This window comes from Chrysoperla carnea, chromosome 4 (assembly GCF_905475395.1).
Source record: "Chrysoperla carnea chromosome 4, inChrCarn1.1, whole genome shotgun sequence".
Classification (NCBI taxonomy): domain Eukaryota; kingdom Metazoa; phylum Arthropoda; class Insecta; order Neuroptera; family Chrysopidae; genus Chrysoperla; species Chrysoperla carnea.
The window spans coordinates 47,827,622-47,851,023 of NC_058340.1; the positions used below are offsets into that span (position 1 = coordinate 47,827,622).

Here is a 23,402-nt window from a genome sequence, read left to right on the forward strand (position 1 = left end):
TTAATGAGATGATTGAAAGGATATTTATCCACACAAAGACTTGCAGAGAGAGAAACGATGTATATAAAAAGTGTAAAAGACACTGTGTGGCCATATAAGAAGTTGACTACGATTTTAATACTTTTTTGTGGTTAGGACCACACGGCTAACCGTGTACGACACTGTTAACAATGGTACTATTATTATTGTGTCAATATTGATTAATTATAAATATCTCGCTTCATAATCGATTGAAAAATTTTATATATTTTTTGAAAAATTAAATACGTCGAGCCTAACACTATATTCTTAAGATGTTCGTTATTACAATCATTATTTGGTGAAACTTTCTAATTTTCATCCTCTTACATATTCATTATTGGAAGAGAATATTTCTAAAGAAAAGCGGTTTTCCAGATAAGAATGATTAAAGTCATGTTTGAATTTCAAGCACTGCGGTTTTTCCCTTTATCGATTTAAAATTTGGATATGTTATAGGTACTCACATTCTACTTGCCCTGGTTACTTTTATTTTTCGAAAATACTTTTAATTTTCCAAATTTTCACTGTTCACATCCAGGTATAGTGGAATACAAAAAAGTACCTATAACATATCCAAATTGCAAATCGATAGAGTAAAGGGTATAATTGCAGAGCTTGAAATTCAGTTGTAACTTCAACCATTCTTATCTAGAAAACTGCTTTTCTTTATAAATATCTTTTTTCCACCAATTAATATTTAAGAGGAGTCTTAAAAAAATTTAAAGGTTTCACGTCAATCAAATAATGATTTCACGCTGTTGAAAGATGTGTATAAAATCGTCTTAAGAAAAGTGGCTGTACGCCAAAGCTACCTTAATTTCCATTTGGGATATTTCAGCTACAAAACGTTTTTACCAATTTGCTAATCTTCACGAAATTTGAAGCCATTAAACATTTTCAATAGTTTTTAATTCATTTGTTTGAAACATTACCACATGATTACCATATTTCACGAGGAAATTAACGAAAATTTTCTTTTAGAATATAGTGTGTGTTTTTATCCACCTATTGCAGAAGGAAATTTACAATCATGTAATTAATTTTGTCTAAATTAATAGCTCTTACTTTTTATTTACTCTCTATTATAAAATTTCCGACAAAATTTTAACAGTAGGGTACCTACCTACAATTAGTATATTATTAGGATATAGATAATATTACGAACTTGTTTAGAAAAAGGAAAATGCATGCAGAGATATTTTAAATTTTTTTGGCTATTCAATTAAAATATTAATATTAACATAATGAATATTGTTAATAATATTATTATTAAATTAGAACTGAAATTTATTATTATTATTATTATTAAATTAGATCTTAAATTTGTTGTATAATTTGCAATATCCTTACATAATAAGAAGCTTAATATTAGCTGTTTTAACCGAAATAGTTGTAAAGCGTAATAATAATCTGTTCAATCGTTACAACCTCTGAGCTATCGCCTTATTATTGTAGATAGTATGATATTTGGTAGAAGCGCAAGTCAATGCATTAAACATATCTATTAAAAATAAAAATTAGAGAAACATGCGCTCCCACCATAATTATAATATATTGATTGTATACAATTATTTTGCATCTGTTTGTGGTATTGCAACTCTTTAAATCGACATAATATGCTCCTTAGAGAATAAACTTGCAAGTTATAGCCATTTCTAAAGCCTGATTCTATACATTTCTAAAAAGTTGATCATATTGTGATGAAATTTTGGTACCCTTTTATGAGGACGTCCTTTATGGTTTCTGGACTAAAAATCTATATAAAAAAACTGGAGTGGGATTAAACTCAATTTGAGTATATACACGTACCCATTTAAAAATTAAATGTCAAACGTGTTATAATAAATTTTCCACATGGGCACCTTTATATGGCTTGCTCAAGCGCAGGGAACCATCTTACTTATTCGTGTACGCACCAGACGGAAAAATCAAAAATATTGTGTATAAAAAAGTACTTTTTAATTAACATAATATACAACCAAACAATCTTTTTAGTTGATATGACATTGAAACGCATACCGGGTACAGCTAGTTAAATATAAAATATTATATTTTTTGTAATTATTATAAAAATAAAATGTATTCTTAAAATAATATGTAAGAAAAAAAAAACACGAAAATATTTTAAACATATAATTTTTTTTCTTAAATAAGTTGTCAGACAACACCCACGAAGTTGAATGAAGAACGCGATAATCATTACAATATATACGAGTTATACCGACGTTACAACTTCGTATTACTAAAAAGAGCACAAGATATATGAAATCTTTGTATAGTAGACAATGGTAGATAAATTTTACGATATATTGTAGTTTGAAACGAAACGACTTCCTTCCTTATAACGATTTATATACCGACGTATCTCTCTTCTACACATGAATATATATTGAGCAGTCTGTGAGAGATTTACGTACGCGCTCAGCTGTTTTGTTTTCTTTTTAAATCTTGTTTATTCTTTTGTGGGTATTTTTTCCATATATGGAATCTTTATAAAAAACTGATAATAACTTTAGATTATAATTATTTAAATAAATTAATGGTTGGTTACCTAAGGATTTTTGTATTTTGATAAGTAATATAAGGTATTAAATGTATAAGGTGCCCTATAATGAGCGCATTCAAATAGTATAGTGAAAAATGCAGTTCTTATCAGAGAAATCTTCAGTAGTTTTTTTAAGGAAATTTTTATTTATTATATTTATTATGTCATAATATATTCCTGATCAAACCAAACGTAATGCATGCAGATACTGGGTTGACTACTAAATCAAAAGTTTTTGTTTTTTAATGACTTCTACCGATACATTCAAATAATGGCTTTTACCGATATCATATTCATAAAATTCAAAAGGTCCTTCCATTACCATGTTAGTCGTTATAAAGATAAGTTTAAATTTAAATATGTATGACTTATAACTTTGAGAATGTGGAAGCTTTGGGAAAATTTTTAATAATATATGTAGGTATCCATTAGTGAAAAAATTGCTTGGTTTACATCCTGTCGAAGGATGTATCTCTAATATTTCATAAAATATTAGTTGTTTGTTTCAAGAACAACCCCTTAAAGCTAAAAAAAAATCAGCATAATGAAGGAACTTTTGAAAAGTCATTTTGAAACGAAAGATTCTTAGACAAATTTAATTTTAGCATATTAATTCTTAACTTTTAAAGCTCAATTGATCTTTTTTTTAGTATGCTATGGTATTCGTAGTCTAATGATGATACTGATGAATCAAGTAAACAAAATATTCCAAAAATATATCTAAACAAGAAACAATGATCCCGTAAATTCAAAAACTCTTCCTTTTTTTGTAAAAATACTATACAAATAATACAATATTATAGATGTAGTAGAATGATATATAATGCCTTTATAAGTAGATGAACGATATAAAATGCCTTCGGTGAAGCCAACCTATATATATATATATATTAGTTTTAGAGTTTCTTCCACACGCAAGCAAACAATAATACAATCTTACAATAAAATCATTAAAAAAATTAGTTCCTGTGTATAATTTTGTTGGTTCCTTTATCTAAAGGGTAATCTGGCTTCCTTTCAATTATTTTTGTTACTTTCAATGGAATTATAAATTTAGGGTAGTGTAGAATTTATATTAAAAACAGTAATTAAATTTATTTCTTGAATTTAAAGTCTTTTTATACCATCTAATTGTATTTCTTTTAAAATCAAGACTGGATTAGTTAACTAATAACACTTACATCAAAAACATAGTCCATGGGGTGGCATCCTTTCTGTTAAATGATTAATACATACTTAAAACTCCGTGGCTTTTTTGTTGACCTAACTTTCTCTCAACGACTTTTTCGAAAGTGTTGTGTGATAACGTCATATTTAGCTATCCATCTGAAAAAACGCAGCAAAGAATGTGTCGGGCACTTTGACCACTTGATAACATATTAATAATTGTAAGTTTTGCTCTTCCTCTAACCGTTTGTGGCCCGTATCGGAGCTATATGAATCAGAAGCTTTGCATGAATACGAAAAATTGTTTCATGTTTATGGCCAATTGGTGTAGTTTTCGAAACGATATTTGGATGTTGATATTTTAATAAGAAACATTGACGAAATTTAAAATTTTGCTCTATTATGATTTTAGCGAATTGTCGAAGGGAATAGAGCTATTGCTTTTGTACTTATGATGGAGTTATGGAAAGATAAACAAGGGGTGGGGAGGTATGTTAAGTAAAAAAGTAGGTACTCTTGTCATTTTTTTCTGTAGACGCTTAGAAATAACAATTCTTGAAATGCAAAATCTCTCTAAAAATCCAATATTCGATTTTGAGAAAAATGTGTTCGCTTAGCTGACGCAGCTACTGCTCTACGAATTTCTTTAATAATATGCCATAATTCCTAAAAATTCTTAGATTTAGAACAAAAGTTCTCCGCCATTAACAAATACCAACGACTTTTGTTTCGAAACTTTTTTTAAAGGATCTGAGGTCTGTAGCTACTAAGGGGGTCGTTTTCGGACACATATCCGCTTGTTTCAGCATACCCTTTTAGCCCCTCGAATATTGACCACTAATTATAATACACCCGGTACATAGCTTATAGCTGATTTAATATAAAACATTCGATGAACTTGTAAACTTCAAAGAACAATTCTAAAAATAAAACAATACATAATGTATACACAATAGTTTTACCTAAACATAAAGGTAATTTACAATCATTTATTGTTTTTCTTTTATAATTTATTCTTTTTTGCACTTCCATAATAATAAGTCTTGGTGGATATACATTTTATTATTTAGTGTGGAAGTTCTAATAATTCTTTATTGCTCATCATTTTTCAAAATTTTAAGAAGAACATTACGTAAATCATAAAAAAGGGTCTCCAAGACAATTGGTAAAGTATAAAGAAGACCTCCAAGGTAATTGCAAGTCCTTAATAGAAATCAAACTTCCTTCAGTCAAAGTCCTGAAAAAACATATCTACTGTTATACTGTTATACTGTACCTTACCTGCTCCTAGAAAGAACCGCAAGAGAGTCGGACACAAAATAATTGTTGCGAAGTTATCAAAATCAAAGTGATATTGCCAAGGAAATGATTATTTCTCGCGTATTTAAAAATATTTACAATGTTTGAAATTTAGCAACCCTACGATAAAATTCCTTTTTACGATAAAATTTTTTCTACTTTTCAGTTTAGCTAATTCCAAAAGCGTTTTTTTTTTTGATTTTAAACTATTTTCTTTTCGCAATAAGGGTTGAAAAATGTACTGGACTGTATTGATAATGAAGTTATTGTGACATAATTCTCTAATTTTCCCTTATTCTCCCTACAACCTTTCAAGCTATAAGTAAGGCTTTAACGTCCGTTCATTTAGCGAAATTTCTCAACATAGGGCATGTTTGCTTTAAATCCTTAAGGTAAATGTGGAACATTTTATATGGAAGTTACATGATTATTTTATACATTAATGATAAATTTTAATAAAATCACAAATTTAGTATTACGTAAACTTATACAAAGCGTTTGAAATTTGTCAACGTTGACAAAGTGACGTTGTTGGTATAAGGTGAATGTACTGATTACCTTCATGGTCTGTAATTCCAAAAATAATTATTAATAACATTTAATGATAAAATAATAATTCCACTGATAATGTAACTTTAAAAAAAAGTCTTTCATCTAAAGATCATAAAATCTTCTTTTGTTTAAAATTGATGTTTTTTTATTATGTACTCTAACATGTATTTCCTGAATTATTTTTAGTTTGAATTTGTTTTTTTTATGGAGATAAATTGAGCCAATTTTAAATGGCCAAGCAAATCTCGGAGAGAATTAGACAACATAAAGAAATGGAATCTTTCACGAGAACCTTTACAAGTATCTAGTGATCAAAGCCCTATTATAACTAAATAAACTCGACTGGAGGAACAGGTTTTTAGAGGGGGGGGGAGGGTGACATGATCAATTTTCTCCAAATAATTTTAAAAAAATCGGTTCGCTGGTCCAAGGGGGGTGGTAGCTCTCCTGCCCTCTAAATAACATACAAATAAGTCCATAAAAATTTGTATTTAACAAAAAATTATTAGAAAATTTGTTAAATCGATTCAATTAAGATTGTGAGTTTTCAATGCTAAATAATTGAACAATGGGTCATAACTTATTAACTAATATTTTGTACAAATATTTTTAGTAATTAAATTAAATTACTAAACCCATTAAATTAAGTAAAAAAATATGTTATAAAAAAATTTGAAGGCAATTAAAGTATGTTTTATTCTAAAGAAATAAAATTTCTAATGTCAGTAATTAATGTGTTTAATTTTTGTTAAAAATTACATAGCGTTAGAGAACAATAATTGCTTACCCCAAGACGCAAAGTGAAACAAACATATGAATGAACTCAACTTAATCAAAGTCAGCTTAAACTTAAAGTGGGTAAATACATTCACATTATATTTCCAGTCCTGTGGGTGATCGACATTTCTATTTTAACAAGGCCAGAAATGTTATTAACTAGCCGCCAAATGAAAGGATTTCTACAGATTTGGGGATGTTCTTTTCCGAAAGGTAATTTTAACAAGTATGAAACATAGCTTTTTTGAAAGTTATTGAAAGAAAGAAATGAGACGCGATAGAGTCTCTGCTTGCCGCATTGGAGTTTTACCTTATCTGTCAGCTAAAACATGCAGAGATTTCCTTTCGTTTCAGCTCATTTTAAGAAATCTGAAACTTTGCAGAGCTGTTAACTTTTAATCCAAATTGAAAATAATTAAGTGACTGCCAGCTATAAGACGGGTGGGGGGTTGCGGTTATCCGCCAGTAAAAATTTTCTCGGGAAAGAGAGTAAAATGTGTCATTGACGCGAACAAATAACAACAATACATTTTGTAGATCTATAGATCAAATTTCTTTAAAGAGATAAACTTTTTTGTTATTTTAGGTTTATTATGTTTTTTAAAGTTACTTATGTAATTCTGGTCTAACGTTGTCTTATGTTATCAAATACGATCTTAGCTAGCATTTTTACATGAAAAATTATCCAGTTAAATTTTTAATTCATAAACGAATAAAATCGATTAATACCAAAAATTTATCTTTTAAAAAAAGATCATTTAAGGGAAACCATACCTTTCAATACCATATTCACCTTCGATTTAAAAATAAAATCACTGAATTACTTATATGGTAATTTTTACAAAACATCGGGTAGTAACAATTAATATATTTATTACTCTATTATTATTCAGATCCAAGTAGTAATGTGTGAAGTATTATTATCCATAAATGGTTCCGTTGGCTCACAAAATATTAAATCTTCATTAATATCCGTACCAAACAAAAACAAAACTTATTTAATTGTAATTTATTTCGGAATATAAGTTTTTTCACTCATGTAATTCTAGTATTTTCTTCTTAATATGCATTTCAGGAATATCGTTATATCAGTCATGTTAGGTTCTTGTACCTAGTTTCAAGAGAATTATAGTTGGAAAGTAACTTTAAATACCTATATAATACTTTAAAACAAAAAAAAAATGAAAAATCACAAAATCTCCGAAAGCAATTCCAGTAAACGAAATAACTTAGAATAAGTTAGAATTATTTTAAACAATTTGTTAGTACTTTTTTCTTCGTTAATAAATTATCAGCCGTCATTTTGTTTTTCGAAAGAAAAATACATGCTTAAATCAAGCTCTAGATTAACTTATTGATTTCTTCTTTGTTTGATTGATCTCAGATAAACCAGTAATCAGTTTTAGTGATCTACACCATGCATGGGCAAATGTGGCTTAAAGAAGGCACTCATACTTCTGTATACGAGTAAGGCAGTGACAACCTAAACAGTGACAACCAAAAATACGAGTAAGACAGAGAGACAACAATTTTTTTTCTACCTATCTCATTACTATAAGAGAAACTGAGATAGGTAGACGAGTCGTATACCCGTTCGCTTCCTCTTCTATGAGCTATGCAGTCTTGGAAAGAGGGACATACAATAAAGTTTATGGCACCCAATAAAGCTATAACAATGGTGGCTTTGACTTAAAATGATTCGCCCATGCCTGATCTACACGAACCACAACTAATAGAACGGAGTCTAATACATTCGGTGATAATTTGGTATACAATAAATTTTAAGAATAAATTTAACTTCTGTAAAGAAATATATTCAGTTTTTGAAGCTGCAGATTAGGCATCACTTAATTGATTTGGACTAATTAGATTTTTGCTTGAATTAATTCCCATAAAACCCAATATAATATAAAGTTTATTCTAAATATTATTGGTACGAAATCTTTAAAATATTCATACTATATATGATATAATAACTAAATTAAAATAAAAAAATAAAACTAAAAATAATAATAATAATAATGACTATAATTAGTCATAATGTATGTTATTTATAATAACATACAAATAAAATGGTACCTAATATGAATATACATATAAATAAATATAACAAAACTAATTAATTATTATACAAAAATAGTATGATTGCAAGAAAACCTGTTTTTTGTATATTTATTTGTGTTACTTCAGTCAATCATTATAGTCTTCTTCATTTAGTTTTTTTTTTTTTTTTTTTTTTTTTATTACGGTAAGTAAGTATCAGTGCAGTCCCAACAAAAGTTGTTATGTTCATGGTAAATACAATAACTAATACCAGGTTGTTCATTAATACTCAATGATATTTTTATACCTTTGTATATGAAATATACAAAGGTATACTAAGTTTAGTCCCAAGTTTGTAAAGCTTAAAAATATTGATACTATGAACAAAATTTTGGTATAGGTGTTCATAAAATCAAATAATTAGCCCATTTCCGGCTGTCTGTCGTCTGTCTGTCCGTCTGTCGTCACGAAAACTCAAAATCAAAAAGAGATATCAAGCTGAAATTTTTATAGCGTGCATAGGACGTAAAAAGTGAGGCCGAGTTCGTAAATGAGGAACATAGATCAATTGGGTCTTGGGTTCGTTGGAGCCATCTTGTAATCTGTTAAAGATAGAACAAAAGTTTAAATGTAAAAAATGTTCCTTATAAAAAAATAAACAACTTTTGTTTGAGACATTTTTTTTGTAAACATCATTACCCCTGAAGGCGTAAATTAGGCGCCAATTGTATAGTATGTATTATACGGGGATGTCAGTTATGTATGTATGACATGTATGTATGTGTAATATGACAGAGTAATCAACACTGTCTACACATGGTATTTCAACAACTAACTCAGTCCATTGTTTGTTTTCACTGGTAATAGTCTAACAACTAGTTTCCACGATACGGGCAATCAAAGCTTCGAATATATTATAGTTTTAGTATATGACTAGGAAAACGGCTTTCTGTGAAACTTTTTTAAACCACCTCCAAAATGTTCTGATCAAAAGCTCTGTGAAATGAATTGACAAAACTGAAATTGAAATAAAATAAAGTATTTATACTGTCAAAATTTTATTCAACAGTTTAAACAATTAAGGTTTTTATAACACAAGAACCTTGAAAAAAAATTAACGATAAATTGAATACAATGTTCAAATTGGCAAATGTAATTAATTAAAATTGAAATAAAATCAATGTGATTATCGTTAACAAACCGCGATACGATGCAATGGATTTCAATATTATTTAAAATATTTGACCTTGCTCAAATGCTTTTTGTTTTATGCCCACAAAGTTCATTTTCAAGGTGTCTAACGATGTAGGATTTCAAAATCATTGAAATTTATAAAATTGAAAACAATATAAAAGTGATATTCAGTGATAAAGTAATTCTAATTTTTAATCTCCTACTGACATTTTTAAAGTAATAGAGCGATAAAGTTTACTCCGATAACGGGAACTGAGGTAAGAACACTTTTCTTATTAAATGTCAAAGTTTATTCACCCACTAATTCTAGCCCACAAGGACAATTTTAATTCGCGATTGTTACAAAATTTACGGTCAAAAAAAGCGAAATCATATTTCAAAAAAAAAAACGATTTTACGATATTTTGAAATAGAATGATATTGTTTTGGTATATCTAATTGACCATCGAGCCACCAATATGAAACCCTTCTCTCTCCGTGGGAATTTATGACTCATACTTTTTTGGTAAGCATTACCTCCCAGATTAAGAATTCAATTGTTTGCCCTTTTAAAATTACAGCATCATTTGAAAAATAAATTTTCGTGTTTTTCCGATATATGCTGTAATTTGCAAGTTACAAACACTTTAAACTTTACATACAAAAAAATGTATGTGATTAAAATTTCAATGGGGTGGGGACGGAGGTAGTGGTACACACACACCTCTGAGCGGAAAATTTACTTTCAATGGTTTCAGGCTCATTCCATATGTCGGGTAAAGGAAAATTAGCCGAGCGGAGGAATCTGATGACGCTAAAAACCCAATTCTGCGAATCAAAAACCCAAATAAAATTACCTAAATCTCGAATCATTTTCAGTATCCACCGAATAATTGCATAAAAAGAAGTATTAATCGATTTATGTAAGGTGGTTTTTGTACTCTAGTGCATACATACACTCATTCCAAGTAGAAAAAAATTGTCTTTTTCTAGATGCACTACGTGTACACTACACCGAGGCAAAAAGTACAATATATACAAAACAGTGCGTTATGGTTTTTGCAAGCTTTGAAACGAATAAAAGTTTAAAATGTCCATTTTCACATGTTATGCGTTGAAAAAATATTAAACTTCAATTTTTCCGAAAATTTTCAATGAGGTTTCCACATTTTTGAAGAAAGTTGCTATGAACTTTTCAATTCTAAGAATTATACAATATGTGATACAAATTTTACACAGTCATTGTAGTTGTGTTAAAAATGTTTGCACAGCATATTAAGCGTCATTTTAACACATTTTGTTGAACATTTTTCGCACTTATCGCTTTAGTGATACAAAATTGTTCATTCTAAAAAGCAATTTGCATAATTTATCCAAATCTCTTTTATTTTTTCAATAAAAAGTTTCCTTTCATTTCATTGCCTTTAAACTTTGTCATATTTATTTGTTTACTTCCTTTCAAAAACAATTATTATTAATTAAGTAATTTCAAATAAAATTAATCTGTAATAAAAACAAAACTTAAAGATCTGTGACAGTTTTTAAATATATCGTCTAAATTAGTAATAAAAAAAAAGTTCGATATTTACTCACTTGCCAAACAGTGGATGCCACAATTGATTTTGTGCATCTTGTAATTGTGTAGTGGACATTTCTTCAAGACTAGATGTAGTACTGCCAACTTCTGGTATTTCATCGTGTTTCAATAATTTTGGTTGACGACTATTATCCACCAAATGTTGTTTCACTTTTAATTTAGAACCGCTAGACGAAGAACTACTATGATGATGGTGATGTGACGATTGCTGATGATGATGATTGTGACCACCAGATGAAGAATGTAACATTGGATGACCACCAGACAAATCCATTGGTTGTGTGGTTAAACGTGTTATTGATGTGGACGATGGTAAAGTATTACGAATTGATGTCACTTCATTGTGTGACGATGATTTCTTTGCGGATAAATCTTGTGATAAGCGTGACGGGCTCAATAGATTTTGTAATGATTTACATGTGACACGTGGTTTTTGTTGTGGTTGTTGCTGTGACATGTTTGCTGATTCACTAGGTTTGGGTTTTGATTGAACGGTACGCTCGTCTTGTTTATTTCGTTGATTATAAGCGTTTAATATATTTTGTTGATATTTTAAATAATCACTTTTGGATGTCATTAAATTATTAAAATTTTGATAGTTTGGCACTGATGGAGACGATTTTGATAATGATGACGCAGATTTATTACTACTACGTGATGAATGTTGTTGTTTGGCTGAGGTTGCAGCCGCTGTCGCTGCTGTAGCACCATTCCATTGGGCTAAATTTGGATTATAATGTGGTATTTGTAAGTTATGATTAAATGGATAAGCGTTTGATAAATTATTTAAGTATGGATTTGTAGGTACCATACTAGCTGGGGTATCTCCACCAGCAGTATTCGAAGGAAATCGTTGTTGATTAAAATTATGTGTTATTGGACTGGTACGTGCTGATGTATGATGATGGGATGACGTTGATTTGTTTGGTTGAATATTCTGGTTGCTCTTTTTGCTCGTTAGTAAATGTGAATTTCTACCTTCCATATTATATAAATTATTGGAACTAGAATTATTCGAGCTACTTGTATGATTATTACTAGTATTTTCTCTATAAAACGATTTCGACATTGGATAACTACTATCGATGGCATTTTTACTACGACTGTTTGATTGAGAAGGTGTGCTTGGTGTTGAAGGTGTATTTGGTGTTGCTGCAGATGCGGCCATATTAGCTTTCATCATTGCTTCTTGCCACATTGCCATTTCTAATTGATTATTATAATCCATTGATGCAGCCGGTGGGAAATTATTATGCATACCAAAGTTTGGAAACATTTGTGCTGGATCAAATGGTGGCAAAGTGGGCGGAAATACTGCGTTTAATGCTTTTAGAAAATCAGTATTATTACCACATGCCATTGCAGCAGCTTCTAATTGATTTAAATATGGTAACCATAACATTTGATTAAATGCAGCGGTTGTGGCTGCATCTATATCACCAGCTAGGCCGGATGTTGTTAGTCTATTTGGATTATCTTTTGTTGATTTTGATAAGCTCGTTGGTTTTAAATTCGAATCAAATAAACCTGCAGCACTGATATGTGGTGGTAATAACGCGGCTGCTGATTTAGCTGCTGCATATTGTGATACAAAATCTGTACTACTTGGCGTATGTGTTGGTTTTTCTTGTACTTCAACTGATTTTTTTACAACTGGTGGTGTAGGTTTCACTTTTTCTGGTTTGGATGAAACAGGCGGTGTTGCAGTTTCATGTAATTTAATTGTTTCTGAATGTTTTTGTAAAATAATTTGTAATTGAGCTATGGATATTACTAATATATCAGGATTTTGTAGTAATTGTGGAAACGCTAAAGCGTCTGGTAAGCGTAATTCTGGACGTTCAGTTAATAATCGTGGTATTTCAACACCTGGTGCCATTAATATTTGATTTAATCTATTTTTAGGTACCAATAGTGGATCAGGAATATTAATATCATCAGCTAATAATTGTTTAAATTGTATAACCGGATCCACATCTGTATCGGTGGTTAATAAATGTAATAAGCGTGATGAATCCTTTTCGTTTGTTGAATCAGATTTTTCTTTAGTAATTTTTGCATCCCCTTTTGTTTTGTGTAACAAATTTTTCAAAGTAATATCTTCAATCTTTAATCGTTTAGCATTTGGTTCACCATCGTTATTATTAAATTTAAAATTATTATCATTTTTAACTTCCTCGGAGCATGTCACTGTTGGACTTGCTGATTTTCGACTTTTACCGAGATCTAATGGTTCTTTCTGTTGTCGTGTAATTGTTACCTCCGGTGTTAAACATAATTTTGGTGATGATGACGATAATAAAGTTTCAAGGAATAATGATTTGTTCTTTTGGGTTGAGTTACTAAAAAATATATCAGGTGATGGAGGCACAGCTGGAATACCACTTGGTTGTGGTGATTGTATTGTTTCAGAACTGTGCGAAGGTGGTCTAGGAGTTTCAACACGTAATGGAGGTGGTGTTGGTATTATATGCTTTGGTATACTGAGATCAGTTGGAAGGTCTTCTTCAGTGTTTTCTTCAAATTCAACATCTTCATCATCTTCAAAATCTTCATCTTGAACATTACTTACTAAATTAATTGTTGAATTTTTTGTTATTGATAAATCTGTCGGTTGTTCATCAACTTCTTCATCAACATCATCATCAATAATACTCTCAACAGTTGATTTCTCATCAAATGCTGTTGTCGTTGAATCTAATATTTCTAAGGATGTGATTTTATTATCTTGTGTTATTGAACCAATATCATCTTTCGTAGCAGGCGGAGGTGTATTACAATGATCGTCCTCAACCGCTACAATTACATCATCGTCTTCGTCCTCTACTTCCTCTATATCACATTGATTTTCTTCACCATGTTTGATCGTCTCATTTTTTATTTCATTTTCTTCCTCATTTATATATGTCACATCATCGTCTTCATCTTCTTCATCACCAATACCAACGACAACATCAGTGTTGTTATTATTCGATTTGTCATTAATTTCCTCTATTTTTTCCGATGTCTCGTCGTCGTTTGTTATCGGTATAAAATTTGTAGCGTCTGCGCATAATTGTTCCATATCAGCAGTTGTACAACATGTAGTAGTTGGAGTTTGTGTTGTTGTTGTCATCTCCTCTGGACTCTGTAATGATTGTTCTAAACGTGTAATAATGTCATCCATTGCTAAATTATTTTCATCGTCTTCGTTATAATCACCACATTCATCAGATGATGAGGTCGATTGACGTGGTTCACTAGTTGTAATATTATTTGTTACCGTTTCTTTTGATTGTTCTATGCTTATTTTTGTTAAATTCTCTGCTGTCCTTGATTCAATTAATTTATTTAATTGTACAATATTCTCAAAGAATTCTTTATGTTGTTCACTTAAATCTGCTAATGTTTCAATATTATCAGTCGTCTCAACTACCGTTACTTCATCGTCATCATTATCATTATCTTGTGCATTATCATTTATATTATTTTCATTAAAACAATGATTCGTATCTATTTCATTATCATTGTCATCATGTTTATCATCAATATTATCTGTATAATCCTCATCAATTATTTCATTAATTTCATCATCATTATCATTTAAATTATCATGATTATCATTCACTTGACTAGATTGTATTAATTGTTGTTCCTGATCAAGATCATCATTGTCGTCTCCAACATCATCTGATGAGGAATCTAATTCAATAATTGTGTTATTATCTTCTTGGTGCAGTTGTTTTTGTTCATTCTCACTATGCACTTGGTGGTTGAATTCAAACTCAGCGACAGCTAGTAAGTTATCAAGCGGTGTTACGTCACATGACCCGACCGTATTCGGATCAAGTGATGGTTGTGGCGGTGCTGGTATAATAGGCGCTGTTTGTAATGAGGATGATGATAACAGTGGCGGCGGCGCACTGCAGTCTGCACTGTTTACACAACATTTGTTTTCTTCACTCCGCGCCACATCATTATTGTTATTATTATTATTATTATTATTGCTGCTGCTGCTGCTGCTATTACTAGTTTCGTCCGTATTATTATTACCACCAACAACAAGAACACCACTACCGTCACCCACACTGGTGGTTGTTGTTGTTGTTGTAACGGCGGTGGGTTCCTCCACAACAACTGCCTTTGAGTCAGGACCGTCTAATAACAATTTCTTACGTGGTATTGTAATTGTATGTGATGGTAAATGTGATTCAATATTAACAGGGGCGCTCCACGCTGGTGAACTTGTTTCTTCTCGGGTCACTGTTAAAGCTTCAATTTCCGGATCCACAATATTGTTTGGTTTTACTTGAGTATTATTACTGTCATCAACAACAACACCAACACCATCACCACTTAAACGTTCAAATGATTTACGTTTTGATTTCGAACTTTTTCTATTTTTAGTCTTTTTACTTTGTTTTGTATTTTGTTTTGTATCAATTGATTCAATTGGTTTTGGGTCACTTAACACAGGAGTAACACTTGCTGGTAGTAATGTTTCTGTACGTGGTATTGCCCGCCATCCTTGTGCTGTTTTTGTCAACCGGATCCGATTCCGCTTGTCGTAATCCTCGCATCGCACCTCCACGATTCGAGTGTCTTCTTGCTTCACCCACAAAAATATAGGATTCACTCGCGGTACAGTTGTTGTCGGTTGTGTGTCCGACTTATCAGTCGCACGATTTGTAATTTTTCGTTGCACTGAACTATGTGAACGGGAACAAGTTGTTGTACACTTTTGCCTATCAGTTCTGTGCCCGCATCGTCTACGATCTGATTTACGATGACGCTCTGGTCGCGAGGATCGCCGGGTTGGCGCTTGCTCGCTACTACACCTGTCACGTGACTGTACACTAGGATCGATCGTCGAATTATGCACTGTTTGTTGTGTCGACCGCCTGGTGCGTTGTTGTCGTCCACCACCACCCCCGCTAGAATGTTCACTAGCAGTGGTAGCAGAAACGACAGCAGCACCACCGCGTACAACACTATACCCGAACGATGACGATGAACGTTGTTGTGTTGTCGTGTTATTAACAATATTATCACTACTGTTACTGTTTTGACTATCACTACTATAAGATTTACTATTACTATTATTTCTCACACAATTATTGTTAATACTACCACCACTTTTATTATTATTGATAACAGTGTTGTTATCGTCAGTGACAGAGCATGGTGACGAGGAGGTCGATGATGATTGTTGTGTTGTGCCCCCACAAGGGCGCAACACTGTTATAGGAATCAAAGCAGGAATGGGTGGCAGGGCCCCCCGCACACCATCACACAATTCAGAGCTCATTTAACACTGCACTCACTAGCAGTAACCAACACAACTGACAACATCTTCTTCACAATAAAACATAATCCAACAATGTTATAACAACACAAACAATTGCCATCGTACGGACACTGAACCTAGAAAAACACACAATAAACAATATCGTTTAATTATTATTTTCATTTCAAAACAATCAATTTAATTGTTAATTTGATTGTTGAAAATATTCAAAATCTATTGCACTTCCATTATTTTACAGTTATAAATCCCTTTCTCTTGAACAAAACACAACAAAACTATAATAATAATCACTTAACAAACAAAACAGAAACTAAAAGAAAAGAAAACATTGTTTAAAACATGGTTAATCACTTCCACAAGTCACTGGAATTATAACAAACACATTTAAAATCCAATAAAGATATATGTAATAATGTTGTAACCTAAATGAATGTTCCACTAAAATCAATCAAAACACAACCTCTATGTAATGTAATGCAATGTAATGAATGTTCAATGTACTCTTTAAAAACTTGTAGAAAGTAATGAAACTATCTGCTTGAATTTAATATCTCATAAGCGACACACATTATTTTTAAACATACTACATGTCCTCTAATATACTCAGAGCTCACTGCTCTTTATCTCTATACTGTCTTCGCTTCACTGCTAGAATTTAACACGAACATACACGAACAAATTAGTACGAACGTAGCCGATGTGAGGTCTCTGACGTCAAACCGGTTTAGGGGGATCATTTTTAGGTCGTGTTTTTAGCCCAAAGGATGGTATACAATATCAAACACACCTATATTTAGTATATACTCCGCCTATAATGCGCGTTACGCCTATTTTTGGTGCGCATTAAATTCCTATTCCGATTGTGTGTACATCTGTAGGATATGCACGGAACTATAATAACCTTGACTTGTGCGTTACACCCCGCTACACACAAACGTAATTCTCGTATATTACTATACAACTCTTATAAGTAAAATTCTTATAAAATTTTATATATAAATGAAATGTAATCCTGTTGAAGAATCAACGGTACTCACTTCTTAATCCAAACCAAAGAGTACATGATAGAGCGGGAAAGCGAAAATCGAAAATTATCGATATTGCAACGTAAATGGAAATTTAGAAGAGGGAGCTTTGCTTGTTACATACTAAAGTGAAAATCGTTGGAGCTGTTTCTGAGATTCAAGTTTCCGAGATAAAAGAAAGTTTTCTTGAAATGAAACCTAGGTAGATCGATTGATCACCCCAAAAACTCCCTGCATACTTAATTTCATGAAAATCGTTAGAGTCGTTTCCGAGATTCAAAAATATATAAATAGTATTTTTCGCCCCTAAAAACCCCTGCAAACTTAATTGCATGAAAATCGCTGGAGCCGTTTAGCGAAAAATTCGATAAATTTTAAAGTTAGTCAACAGACCTATTAGAACATATTCTATTCAAAGTGTTCGGTTTGGGTAAAAGTTACTATTTAGTTTTATTGCTTAGTTTAGTTTAATTCTTTTGTAAAGTGGTGAATACACGAATATATAATAATACTAATATAATTTGATTTTATTCTGTGTATCTAATTATGCGCTATAGCTTCCTCGTTTATGAAAATTTAAGAACCACTTTGAGGCAAAATAAATTGACACACAATAGTAACGCTGGGCATTGTAAACAACACTTGAAACTCATTTATATTACTTCAAGGTACTTCAATATATTAAATTGTCATATAACAAATTATAGTTTAAAAAAGATTTAAAGTACAAAATAAAATTTAATTTTCTTTTTTTTTTTTGTAAACTTGTTTATCTGTCAATACTTTAGTTATTGCCTCCCATAAGGTTTTACCTTTATCAATATCTGAGGGTCATTTACTAAAAATTATGCCTCTAGGTTTATTAGATTACAATAAGAAATTACAGTACAACAAACAATTGTTATACAGTTTTAGTATATAATAGGTTGGCTGATAAGTCCCCGGTCTGACACATAAATGGCGTCGCTAGTATTAAATGCATATTATTTTTATATAGTACCAACCTTCAAATGATTCGTGTCAAAATTTGACGTCTGTAAGTCAATTAGTTTGTGAGATAGAGCGTCTTTTGTGAAGCAACTTTTGTTATTGTGAAAAAAATGGAAAAAAAGGAATTTCGTGTTTTGATAAAATACTGTTTTCTGAAGGGAAAAAATACAGTGGAAGCAAAAACTTGGCTTGATAATGAGTTTCCGGACTCTGTATTTTTTCCCTTCAGAAAACAGTATTTTATCAAAACACGAAATTCCATTTTTTCCATTTTTTTCACAATAACAAAAGTTGCTTCACAAAAGACGCTCTATCTCACAAACTAATTGACTTACAGACGTCAAATTTTGACACGAATCATTTGAAGGTTGGTACTATATAAAAATAATATGCATTTAATACTAGCGACGCCATTTATGTGTCAGACCGGGGACTTATCAGCCAACCTGTTATTTCAATAGAAAAGAAATATTGATTCTTGATTTTATAAATTACACTAGCAAACCCGGCCACGCGTTGCTGTGGCAAAGGATCTTGTGATATTACATTGTAGTAAATTATTCAAGGGGAATAGTAGGAGGCCATCAGTCATGAAGACCACCATGCTTTTTTACAAAGATACCATTTGAAGCACTAATAATTAAAAAACGGGGATAATTTCACTGTAATATCTTCACTATAATATGAATTTAATTTATACTTCAGTCTAAGTAACACAAGGCCTATGCTAACGTCAACAATTGAAAAAGTAAGAACAAATAAATTTGTAAAATTGTATTTCGTTTATTACATAATAAATTAAGGTTATACCCTTAGGTTATACTATTAAATTGTAGCTTATATGAAACGTTTGTATTTTCAACATAGCGCCATCTATTGAATACTTACTCAATCCAGTCAACAGATATAGCCATATGTTAGAATCGTTTGGAGCTAACAGATAATAGTGACTGTCAAATAATAGACAAATAATTTGCAAAATTGAGATATAAGCTATCCTACTTTTCAAGTTGGATTAAATTTCACACGGTATGCAAATCAAATTTAAAATTGGTTCAGTAGTTTAGGAGTCCATAGCGGACAAACAACGTGACACGTAATTTTTATCACTAACTACTAACTTTTTGGTGGTAAACTTTACAAAAAAATACAAAAGATTTAGACATGAAATGAAATGTTGTAGTTCCATATTTATGTCTAGATGTGTTATCAATCATTATTTTTAGAAAAAATTATATAAATAAGAAATAATAAAAAACAACAGTATTTTTTATTTATTACATGTACATATACAATCTATATATATGCAGAGACAGTGGCACCATGTATGAGTTACATCTAATATTAATATATAATTGGCTACATTTAATATTAATTTTAATGGAGTGGCCATCTGTAGATTCTTTCAAGTATTAAAAAACTTCCTAATGAAAAATACAAAAAACGTGATTACAAAACATAAACAATTAATTTTTGCAGTTCTACAGTAGAATAATTTAAAAATTTAAGTGATATTAATACGAGTAATGAAAAAATTTTAATTATAGTTATTATAATTTTAAAGTTATTTATTAATTAATTGTTATTTTAGCAATAAAATGCCACGACGCGACGTCGTACGTTGACTGGTCGTAAGGAACGTGATCGAAATCGATCATTAATGGGTGATCATCCTTTTGAGATTCCTAAAAAGAATTTGAATTTTGAAGTTTGTAATGTATGTCGTCGTTGGTTTGATTTACAAATCAATAAAGATGGGTTTTGTTGTATTTGTCATAAATTTAAAATAAAAAATGAATTGAAAATTTTCACAGCGCATAATAACATGGATCTATTTTGTATGATACCATTCGCGAGCCATTACAAAGTTATACTTTTAGCTAGTTTTTATATTGTATAAAGATTTGATTTGATTTTTTCGTACATCGAACATGAAACATTCAAGTTAATTAAACGTATCGGATGTATCAGTATTGTATGTATGTATGTGATTGCTTATGTATGTGTTAGTACTATACATACAATGTTTTGTTTGTTCATACAGAGACTGGTTGGTTGGTTCGCTGCATAAATGTTACTTGAAGTCTTCTTATAAGATGTAGACCAGTCAGTAATACAAAAATTTTGTATATGCTTACATTTTCTGGCCTCATTCAATGTAAACTTCATAGTCCTAATACATGAGCAAAAATATTTTGATCGAGAGCTACAGATATTCTGAATTATTTCGGTTTTTCTTCCAAAACTTTTCAATAATCTATTTTTTATCAACACGAATAACGCATTGATTTATTTTTAATTCAAAATAAAAAAAGAAAAATTTCAGTAAAAAATAGATTTAAGCTGACGAGAAAAATGCCTAGGAATTAGTTAAAGAAAAGTTTAAAATTTAATATAGAAAGGTTTTTTGAAAAACGTATACCTACGAAGTTGTTAAAATGTTGAAATATGTAGCCCAGAGTTTCAAATAATTTTAAATGATAAATTTTGCATTATGATATTTGTGTCCCCAAACTTCTAATATAGTTTGGCTGAATACTGAAAATGTTCTTCAGTTTTGGGTTAATTTTAAGTCTATTCTGTACGTAATCGTATGTTTTCATACAACAGACGCGAATCTTTAAATCGGAATCCATATACTTATGCCTATATGCATTTAATGCTGGATATTTATCTAAATTGAGTTAGAAAAAAATATTGGCTACAATATTTGGCAAGTCTTTCTATCTTAGGACAAAAATGGTAGAAAAATGTAAATAAATTGCTTAGAACCACAATTCAATGAAAGAATAAGACAACTTAAGAAAGTGGTTATACACTTTGCAGGAAACTACTAAGTAGAAAAGTGTCAAAGATTTACTTAAGGAATTTATCAAAGGTAAGTTTTTTATTACGAAAATGTAAATTTTCGTCTTTCGCATAGAAAGCCAGGAAAGTTTTTGAGTCCTAGATTTGCAAATTTGCTTAGTTGTTTTTGTAAAATAGTTTTTCTTTTTAGTTTTTCTTTAAATACTTTTCCAATTGTACCGTTAGAGTTCAAAAAGTTATCCAAACGACCAACCGTGAAAATGTTATTAAATTTATAACTATAATGGCGAGTGTATTTTTAATCTATTGGACAGCACCCTTTTTGTTAAATGATCAATACCGAAACTGGAAACTTTGTGAGTGACTTACTTTTAGCGAGTCAAACTTTCTCTGTACGACCACCTTCGAAAGTGCTGCTGTATTTTCAAATAAACATAATAACGTCATATTTAAGCTATCGATTTGAAAAACGCAGCTGGAAATATGTCGGACACTATGACCACCTGATAACATTAAATGTACTTATTCAAAAAAAAAATACTTACAGTTCGGCATGTTCGAAGTGGTATACAAGCTAATCGGTGCAGTATTTTTGTCAGACAAAAGCTTTTAATGTTTAATAATTATGGATGTTATCAAGTAGCCATAGTGTCCGAAATATACCCTGCTGCGTTTTATCAGACAGCTTAAACAAGACGGTATCATGATCATTTGAAAACGTAGCACCTTCGAAAGAAGTCGTAAAGAGAAATTTTTGTAGGCTTGCCACTCACAAAGTTTCAAGTATGTGTTAATCATTTAAAAAAAAAGGAAGAATGTATTTCTTTAGGTAAATATAATTTTATTATGGACATTACAAGAAGCGCAGGGTAATAAAATTGTACATTGTAATAACAATATACCATTCAATTTCCCGATTCTTCCACCATTTCTGACTTCTTATATCCCTTCTCATGATATATTCATATACTATTATTTTGTTACTTAGTTGCCGTTTCTTACCTAATTTTTCGTAGGTAAATACGTTTTTAATAAATACTTTAGCTATACGTAATTTTATGTTATTTCATAATTAAAAAAGTAAAAAATCCGATTGCGTTAAATAAAATCTGAAAAGAAAGAAACAAGTCCTGTATTTTGTATAAGCAATTTAACAACCGGAGCTCACTATTTCTTATAGCGAAAATTTTTTCGGTCTAGATTTTAATGGGCCCCGACTATCAAAGCCGCTAGGTAAATTAGTATTCCTAAATAAATTTAAACACACATCCTATACATATTTTTGTCATTCCATTTCAATAGGGAATATTCATGAAATTTAAATTTGGTTCAAATATTTTTCTTCCGTAACTTTAATGACTGGACATTTCAACTAAACCATTATTTTAGTAATTAATATATTTTTAATTACTTAAAATTAATTAATAAAAGTACAAATTCAGTAAGGGCATTTAAAAATTTCTAAAATGGAAATTCAAATTTTTATACGGACGTTACATCATAGTACGGGCTTGTCAAATTTGTTGACATACTGTATGATATTAATTACTTTTATATGGTATTTAATTAAATTATACTATTCTACGACTTGTTATTAGATAACTTAATAATAACGAGTGCAAATTCATTTTTTTAAAGTGTAAATTATACATTGAACTGCCACCAATTGACAGATCACGTACTTATACGTCATCAACAGAGAGCGCCAAAAAACTCGTTTAAATATCTCAAAATTATAATTTATTTTAAATATTTTTATACACTTAAATACAGCATTTTTAAGCAGTATTTTTATTTTTTACTTTGTTATAACGGTATAAACAATGAATTAAAAATATAAAAAAATACATGAATATTCCTTAGTTCCTTTATTTCGATACCCTACTCAACAGGTTTTGTTAATTTTTTTTTACTAATGCTTTACAATTTTGCTCCAAAAATCCGCCATTTTCTTTTATTTTTCAAACACCTATCTTAGAACACTTAGGTTTTTGAGATAAATATAATGATATCTTAAATGTTGAAATCAATTCAGCCATTTGGAAGATACGAGGTAATAAAAAAATTTACAAACAAATAGACCAGGCATGGGCGAGTTATTTTAAGTCGAAGTCACCA

The 23,402-nt window shown here is 30.5% G+C and overlaps 1 protein-coding gene across 1 annotated transcript in view; it reads right to left on the reverse strand.

Moving 5' to 3' along the window:
* LOC123298555 (probable serine/threonine-protein kinase DDB_G0282963) overlaps positions 1 to 16,646 on the reverse strand; it is a 59,103-nt gene extending 42,457 nt beyond the window's left edge. The window contains exon 1 of the mRNA XM_044880587.1: positions 11,171 to 16,646. Within this exon, the coding sequence (XP_044736522.1) occupies positions 11,171 to 16,461 (5,291 nt within the window). The 5' untranslated portion in view covers positions 16,462 to 16,646. The remainder of the gene's footprint in view (positions 1 to 11,170) is intronic.
* Between the last annotated feature and the right edge of the window lie 6,756 nt (positions 16,647 to 23,402).